General features: G+C 34.6%; 1 protein-coding gene across 2 annotated transcripts; it reads left to right on the top strand.

Annotated features, from left to right (window-relative positions):
* Positions 1-207: 207 nt before the first annotated feature.
* Positions 208-5,562, top strand: LOC107767896 (uncharacterized). Of its 2 annotated transcripts, none has more exons than XM_016587002.2 (8): positions 208-416; positions 524-617; positions 2,542-2,609; positions 2,810-2,856; positions 3,806-3,912; positions 4,642-4,691; positions 5,036-5,118; positions 5,200-5,562. In XM_016587002.2, the coding sequence occupies exons 1-8, from the start codon at positions 333-335 to the stop codon at positions 5,312-5,314; spliced, it is 648 nt and encodes a 215-aa protein (XP_016442488.1). In that variant the 5' UTR covers positions 208-332; the 3' UTR covers positions 5,315-5,562. The 2 variants fall into 2 exon arrangements, with proteins under 2 accessions (XP_016442488.1, XP_016442489.1); XM_016587003.2 differs by having other exon boundaries at positions 209-416; positions 2,542-2,603.
* The last annotated feature ends 3,574 nt before the right edge of the window (positions 5,563-9,136 follow it).

The raw sequence follows: 9,136 nt of genomic DNA on the forward strand, positions 1-9,136 counted from the left end.
ATCTCTTATGTGTAAATGAAAGATATCTCGTGTGTAAAAGTAAATCTTTCATATGTAAAAAAAAAGGTAGGGTAATAAAATTAAAAATAAATTTGTAAAAAGCCAAAAACCAATTGACCATTTTATATAAAAGTTAAACATGAGGCCTTCAAAAGAATACTGGGTGACTTTTTTTTTTGGCTACAATAGCAAGACGCAATTCAAACAGGGTATAAGCCTACTTGAGTTAAAACAAAAAGGGTCGGAAAGCCAACTCTCTCTATTTTCAACAAGGGGTTTTAGGTGGGGTTTTTGCAGAATCTGGACCCCATTGCATCTTCGTATCTCTTCAAATGGTGGGCTTCCACAGCCTCCGACTTGCCCACCGGCTCACCGGCCGCTCTCTTTCCTCTCTCCTAATCCATGATTCTTCCTCTGTAAGCTGTTTGGCAATAGTATATTGCAAAATTAAAGATTTCTATTGACGTATTTATATGCATAAATTTAATGCGTGAATTTTGAAGAATTTCTGTTGTAATTACAGATTTTTGAGGCATTTCTGAAAGTGGGTTGTAGGAGTTATTGCACAGCGACCTGGAATCCAGTTAGGAATTTGTTTCCTTTGAATTCTATCAGGGGTACGTTTTATAAGCCTTAGTCCTACTCCTATCTGGGTTTTTGTTAATTAGAGCAGAGTTATGGCTTTTTTCATTTTCGGGTTGATTTTTATTCCTATGAAACCTCTTCGTTTAAGCTAGCATATTTACTAGCTAAGCAGAGCTGGATTCAGGATTTGAATTTTATGGGTTTGAGTTCGGGATTTTATCACAGCTCATTTGATTTAATGGGTTCAAAATCAAGTATTTGGGTTCATTATCGGGTTCGGTTTTACTCCCAAGAAACCTCTTCGTTCAAGCTAGCATATTTAATCTAAGACATACTGACCAAGCAGAGGTGGAGCTAGCATTTGAACTTTATGAGTTCGAGTTTGATATTTTATCAATTATCACAACTCTCATTTGATTTCTTGGGTTCGAAATCAATTATTTGTACTTATTACTAAATTCTTAACACATATTATACCGGGTTTGAGCCAAAGCTCTAATGTATTCAGAAGAAGAGACATAAGTTACACTCTGCATCCGCCCCTGTAGTTAAAAATTTGTAAAATATTTCCTAAAGATTATTTAATGGGCTAGTTTAGGGAAGCGTATAGAACCAAGGTAAGGATAGCCTGAGCATGCATCACTCGAGTTATGAATAAAAGAGAGGAATATGAAGATCTCTGGTAATCAGGCCTCGGGCTTCCAAATGCTCTTCAATCCCAAAACAAAGCCTAACTTATTGGTTTAGGTGATTGATAGAAAGGAGTTTATGCAATAAAGTTGTGTTTTGGTAAGAACACATGAGTGTTAGGGTTTACGCCATTGGGAGCTTCAATGAGGGAAATGAAGAAATGAAGAAGACTAGAAAATGGGGTCTTAAACGTGAAAGACTGGAAGGGTAGAGTGGAAAAGCGTGTCCTCTTAGATCAAATTGTTTATAATTGGTTAAATAAATGATTTAATGGTTCAAAATTAAATGATTTGTTTGCATCAAAACCCCCCTTGTCTTGGAGAAAGTAGAGGATAGTCCTTGAGGTTCCAAATAATGTAATAGTCGCTCTCCAAGATGATTTCAAAGTTTATTATTGGGTCATTAATTTATCTCTATAGCACACTAAGTGCCCGTCACCCGATATTACCTAGTAGGATCAAACGTTCCTCAATTCAATTTGCATTCTAATATTACTAAAGAATCTAATGAACTATGTAACCGATACGCAAGGATGCTAATTATGATGCACATGACAATGTATGGAAATTTGGGTGTTACATTATTACATTAGGATCTAGAATTTATCAGATGCTAGTTTTATTGACCCTCCTTCTCAAGCGCAAGATTGGTATGAAAAACAACTGGTCTGAAATCCTTTTTGACCCCAATAACGGAGAACTGCACCGTTCACCTCTTTCGGTTCATATGTGTCAAAAGAAAGAGGAGATTATTCCATAACTATGAGAATGATGCAAAAATACAAAAGTTCATTTTTGACCCCAATAATGGAGAACTACTCCATTCACCTCTTTTGGTTCATATGGGTCAAAAGAAAGAGGAGATTATTCCATAACTATGAGAATGATGCAAAAATTAAAAAGTTCATTTTTTATTTTATACTTTGATGCACAGAAAGAACTCTTTCACACAGAGAGTGGCTAACCTGATAGATGAAGGTGGTTGACCCACACACCCAATTTCTACATAGTTTTGACTTTGTTTTGGTGTGCCATTATAGACTTTTCACCCTGTCTGGTTTGCCATCAGTAAAATACTTCTGACTTATCAAAATATTAATTTTACAATGCAGTAGTTAAAGAACTTACCTTAAAAATGTATTTCTTTGGAATAAAGTCAATGATTATGTTACCATAGGTATAGATCAGTGTACTGCTATGCTAAAGTTGAAGGGAGTTATTTACATTTAATGTTCTGAGTTACTTTTTATTTGTTGATGAATTGCAGCCCCATTAGCTTGTATCGCGAGGACATCGTACAGACACTCGTCACAGTATGCTTTTACACAGGTCCGGGTCAGTGGCTTTGCTAGATTAATATATTTTTTAGGAATTGTTGATTAATTGCTTTTGTTCTGTGACACATTCTAGTAGCCCATCTTGTTGGTATTTGTTTCTGTCTTTGCTTTTCTCTTTCAGTTTGAGAGAATGATTTTGCTTGTGACATCATCTTTTCACCTCTGGTTGATGAACTGAATTTTTTTTTTGTGCTACAGAGGCAAGAACAATTTTGTACTACTGCAGGAAATGAGGAAAAGAAAAAGTAAGTTGCTCATGAATGAATTGTTTATGCTATTCTCTTCTCTTTTTCTCTTGTTTTTCTCTTTAATGAGGGTACTTGGGTTTTATTTAAACTCGAGATAGATTATGTTGCTAGTTACTAATGTCTTCTATGAAAAGGCGAATGAGGTTAGTGAACTACTTGGTAAAGGGGAAACGTTGAATAGAATTTGACTTTCAAAAGTCTGTTAGGTTCTTTTTGGAAAATTCCTAATTTAGAGTAGAGCAGAGTAGAGTAGATTAGCTTTAGTCTTTCCAACTTCTCTCTCTTTCTTTTTTCTTCCGAATTGATCCAGATCTGGTTCGGTCCAGATCTTATTCGAGTACACTTTGATATGTTACTCTTTTACACGAGTTTCACTGAAAGTAGTATCATTTAAGTTAGCCAAACTAGCAGTAAGAATTGCTGTATACATGGACGGGAAGAAAAGTTTATTAATATATGCAGAAAGTAATGCCTTTTCCAAATCAACTCTAATCAAGATTGATAGTGCTTTAGGTATGTGTTGGTGAAAGCTCCAATTGGGATTTAAGCTGCAACTAGGTCAAAGCTGATCAACAAAAAATTAGATTTGTTCTTTTCCAAACTCGAATTAATCTATGTCTGTGAGCTCCCAAAAACTACCTAAAATTTGGCAAATATCTCATTTTGCTTCTGCTCCCAATAGCATGATGTAACTGGGGGAATTTCCTTATACAAGTGACCCTGCATTTCCTCCAATTTATTATTTGACATCTAGCGCACTATTTCCCCTAGATTTCTTATCAAAGATTTAATAGCCTTTCTATCAGATGGTAAATTTGAACTTCTTTGCTCTCTCCTTGATCACACTCCAACTTCATCTTGTCTTGATGGTATGTCACAAGATTACGCCACACTGATTTAGTTACCACAAACTTAATTTTCCACTGTCTCTTGTTGTGATTCGCAGAATATCTGTAACCTTTGTCGACAAGGATGGAGAAGAGCAGCATATCAAGGTCCCTGTTGGAATGTCTATGTTAGAAGCTGCACATGAAAATGACATTGAACTTGAAGGTTAGCTTTGTTGAGGCGTCCTGACTCATATATCTTGAATGAATCTTATCATCCTCAACTACTCAAGTTAGCTGATATTCTAAAGATGATTAAGGCGACCTAGTGAATCTAGGTATTACTAGGCTGCATTTATTGGATGTCTTGGTATTGTAATCCAACTTCATCTTGCTATCCTACCAATTGAGATGTTCAAAAGAAATAAAAAGAAAAGAGTAGTATCGGATTATGCATTTTGAGCAACAACGTGCTATAAATCCCTAAACTGTCTCAAAGTTAGTGATATGTTTGGGCTCAAAAAATTCTGAGAGGAGTACCGGTAGCATTGGAGCTCATCATCTTCAAATTGGAGATACTAATAAAGCAGCGATGGTGATGCTAGGAGTAGAAGTTTGTAATGCATCTGTAAGGTTTCCTCTAGAGGCTGTGGTTGTATATATGCGCATGAAGAATTCTATTGAGCGTATCAACTTAAACGACAGTTTTTATGTTGTTGTTAGTACTAGGGTTCCAACTTCAGCACTAGAAAATTTGATGAGCTGCAGATGCATACTTCTAGGGAAAAATTGAATGACTGACACATGCATGCCTCCTTATTGTGGTTTAGGACACCATCGGACAAACAAAACGCCGTTAACAGAAACACTTTTTGCTATTCTTGTGGTATTAACATTTCTAAGCGCTACAAATGCCTTGCTGTTAGCTAACTAAATAGTATGTGCTTTGATGCAGGAGCATGTGAAGCATCGCTTGCCTGTTCCACGTGTCATGTCATTGTTATGGTATGTATTTATGATCAGGCTAATGTCATTGGCTTTTGCTTCCTGCTTTTCTGGGTGCTACTCAATACCCTCTAGGCTTTTCTCATCTTATAGATATGCTGTTTTATTTTTGATAATCGAGAAATCCTCGATTCTGACTTACTGCACAGTTCCTAACTTGGTGGATAATGGGTTCACCCCTATACTCGTCTCCATTTAAACATCAAGCTTTCTGCTGCGGCATGGCTCAAAACTCGTGACGTGCATCTAGTCCACACATCACGCACTGCTTTCTTACCCCTGAACCGAAACCTCTAGGGGCATAAGCATGCTGCATTTCTTATGTACACTTTGACGTTTGACAGGATGTGGAGTACTACAACAAGCTAGAAGATCCAACGGACGACGAAAATGACATGTTGGATCTTGCGTTTGGCCTCAGCGACACGTATGCTTTTTTGCTATATATTCTTTAGCATTTTCCATGATCTCTGAAGCTTCTCACGTCTGCTATATTCATTGTCTTCAGGTCACGTCTAGGTTGTCAAGTAATTGCAAAACCTGAACTAGATGGAATTCGGTTAGCTCTCCCTGTTGCCACAAGAAACTTTGCTGTCGATGGCTATAAGCCGAAACCACATTAGGATTTCTACCTTAGATGAAGGATCGATAGTCCATGTCTAACAAACATAAGAACCAACAAATTTTGTGGGATGATAATACTTATAGGGATCATTTGATTACTTATTTACTTGTCTCACTGGAGATAATCCCGGTATTAATCCTGCATTAGTTCTGCAATAATTTCTGTATTCTTTTGCATGAATTCAATGTAAAATAATTATACATGTATTGACACTCATATAAATGACATGAAGTTCATATTATAATTTGTTTAGTTAGCCATCTTTTATTTCCTTTTTTCTCCAATTTTGTTATCTCCTATTTGTTCATTTGTAATATTTGTAGTTTAAGGTCTTTATAATAAAAATCATGTTTAGAAAAAAGGGTAGAAAGAGTAGAAGTTTAACTGCAACTTTCCCCCTGTCTAAGTACAGTGGAGCTGCTCCAAAAATAGATGACTAGAAGTTGAAACCAAAATAATTTTTTAGCTGGGCTTTGAGCAATTAACCAGTAGGATAACAAAGATCATATTGCAGAAAATGAAGGCAACTGGAGTGATTGAGCAACACAAATAAACATTACTAGTATAGAGGAAAATTACCAGAAATTACAAAATAAAAATAAAAATAAAAAAATAAAAAAGAAATTAAAGAATACCCTTGCTGGTGGTTTTGTGTAAACATTGATGCAGGTACAATCTTGCCCACCCCACTTGGTATTTATATCAAATTCATTAACTTATCATGGTTAAATGATAAATTGAGATGATAATGTATGTGTATTAATTGACTATGATTAGTGTAAGAAAATGCTTGTTCGCTTTCAGTGTTTGTACCAAATTATATTAGTTTATCATGGTTTATAGATACATATATATACAGTGCGTATCTAGGCCAAAGGGCATTGGTTCACGTGAACTCATACTCCTCTCCCTAAACTATGTATAATAGTGTTATATTTTTTTAAAATTACTTAAATATATGTATGTGCACTCATGCTCAAATAATCCTATGGTGCAATAATTATTGGGTGCACCTCTACGAGTAAAATTGGCTATTCAAATTTATCTTCGGATAGTCTATTTTCGACACGGAGCATTGATATCTACGTGAAAATCACTAAAAATTTAAAAAAATATAATTTTGACCCTATAATTTTAAAAATATAGCGAATTCATGATAAGAGATTAAAGTTAAATACGTGATTCTAGATAAACCTCTTTACAACAGTGCACCTATTTTCTTAAAATCCTATAAGTCAATAAAAGAAAGCAGTAATATTAGCTTTCACACTACAACTAACCATCAAAATCCTCAATAATGTCACGATCCATTTTGGGTCAGGGCAGAGTGGTACAAATGGGTGTACATGGACCGGGTTAGAATTTAGCTTTTATCAAAATCAAACCAAACCAACTATATCGGGTTGGATTGGTTCGATTTTATCGGATTTTTATTTATTTTTTATTACATGAATATTATTTCAATCTTACTTTGTTAAAGTTATACATAAAGTTTTGATAATGAATATATGTTTAGTAAATATTGAAAAATTTGACAAACATATGATCAATTAAAATATTTTAATGGGAGAATTTTTTTAGTAACACATGATAGTTATTTTCTTAGTCCTCTAACAATAATCTTCGTTAATGTACGCTTTCAAGGTTAACACATAAGAGGATCCCAAATATTTCAAAACTTTTTAAAGAAAATTCAATATAAAGTCTTAAAAATATATATAAAAATTATATATTTATATGTCGGTTTGGTTTGAGTTTTTTACTCAATACCAAACCAAGTCAAACCAAAACTACTCGGATTTTTTAATCAGTTTGGTTTGATTTTTCGGTTTGGTATGGTTTTCCGGTTCGATTTGAACACCCCTAGAGGCACACGCTTTGTGAAAATTTTTCTTCATGCACCTAATATTTATACCAACTTAATAAATTTATATGCCATGTATTTTCACATATACTATAAGGGAAAAAAACTTATCTAAACTCAATATTTACCCACAGGGGCGGACCTAGAACATTGGCTACGGGTTCCCGGGAACCCAGTAACTTTTGCGTAGATCATGTATTTATATTAAGAAATTCATTAAATATTTGTAAATATCTAACTGTGAACCCAGATATTATTACATATTAATTTGAAATTACGGTAGGAACCCATAAGTTTCAAATCCTTAATCCGCCTCTGTTTACCCGGAAGCGAATTCAAGATTTAAAATTTATGAGTTCCTATAACAACCTTAAGTAAATATACGGTAAGTAACTCCGATCAAATACTTATGAATATTTAGTAAAACATTTAATACATATACTTATTTTCACAGAGCGTGTGCCACTCTGCCCTGACCCAAAATGGATCGTGACATTATTGAGGATTTTGATGGTTAGTTGTAGTGTGAAAGCTAAGATTACTTCTTTCTTTTATTGGATTGGTTTATTCATAGACAAATAAACAATGACTTTGAAATGCTTCCTTTTCAACTAAAGCAGTCTATTTTGTGCCCCTTAACTGCCAGAGATTCATAAGTGTTTGATAATATGCTATTGCACACTCTAATTTCATTACTAACAAATAAAAAGGGCAATCTTGTGCACAAAGTATCCCACGTTCACACATAGTCCGAGAAAAGGTCGCACCCTAAGAGTGTGATGCAGGTAGAGAAATGCAAATATCAATGGCTGATTCATCACTAATAAGACATCATATAAAGCATGTATCTTGGCTAATACAATTTGTTTTTCTTCTAAAAGTACTAAAAGAAAAGAAAAAATAATGATTTTTTCCTCATACAAAATTGTCATTCGGTTATTTAAAACCTAAATTTTAAAATTCTAGTACAACACTCTCTTTTACATAGTCTATTCAATACTCTACTCAACAAACTAACAAGAGTACAGTTCAATGACTTTGATAAAATGTTCTCAACTTCTCTGCCCTCCAACCCTTATTCATCTTCTCAATGAAATCTTCAGTTCTTCTCCTCAATTCATCCTCTTCTTTATCATCACTTTTCTCAAAATTGTTGGCATTTATTTCCTTTCTCATTTTTGCCAAATGCATTTTTCTATCAGTTGAGCCATTTTTAGCAATCGCCACTTTCGTTGTATCACACCCCTTACGTGCGGCCCTTCCCTGGACCCTACGTGAATGCGAGATGCGTTGTGTAGCGCGCTGTCCTTTTGCTACTTTTGTTGTATCATTCTGGAAGTTTGTGCCTTGATGAAAATTTTCAATCATAGTAGATGAATTATACAATTGAAATTTACACAATTCTTGTGATGATGAGACACATGTGGTGTCCATTGTTTTAACTTTAAAATCAAGATTCATACTTTTGCAACATTTAGGCTTAGAAGTGCCTAGTGATTCTCTTCTCTTGGACATGTGAGAATCAAGATTGGTGTTCTCTTTTGAACTTGGTTTGGAGCTTTCAAGTAGTAAAATGGCTATGATTAAATTGCAGAAACAAAATAGAATGTGAGAATTGGAAGCAGCCATAAAGATCAACTCAAATGTGGAATTCAACATGGTTGAAAAATCTTGGAAACAAAAGACCCAATGGCGGATGTAGAAGTTTCTGCATAAAACCCTGCGATATTTATCTCAGAACTCGTATATATATATGGAAAATAAAGTAAAAATAGAGTTAGATATATATTTCAGAACTCACACGCTCTCAACTTAGAACCACGTGAATTTAAATGTCACTGAATAAATTTGCAAATTTTGTTAAATGTTGAGAAGATGTTGGGTGTTCTGGGGTGAAGTGAGGCTATTTAAAGGGTTTGTTTTGATTCTTAAACTGTGCACAAGAAGCTTTTCGTC

The sequence above is a fragment of the Nicotiana tabacum genome, chromosome 19, assembly GCF_000715075.1.
Source record: "Nicotiana tabacum cultivar K326 chromosome 19, ASM71507v2, whole genome shotgun sequence".
In the NCBI taxonomy this organism is placed as follows: domain Eukaryota; kingdom Viridiplantae; phylum Streptophyta; class Magnoliopsida; order Solanales; family Solanaceae; genus Nicotiana; species Nicotiana tabacum.

What these genes read in the sequence shown, in the direction of transcription:
- LOC107767896 (XM_016587002.2), top strand. Translation starts at nt 333, where the DNA reads ATGGTGGGCTTCCACAGCCTCCGACTTGCCCACCGGCTCACCGGCCGC. An exon ending in AAATGACATTGAACTTGAAG is followed by an intron (nt 3,913 to 4,641) that starts GTTAGCTTTGTT and finishes GCTTTGATGCAG; the next exon opens with GAGCATGTGAAGCATCGCTT. An exon ending in CGTGTCATGTCATTGTTATG is followed by an intron (nt 4,692 to 5,035) that starts GTATGTATTTAT and finishes GACGTTTGACAG; the next exon opens with GATGTGGAGTACTACAACAA.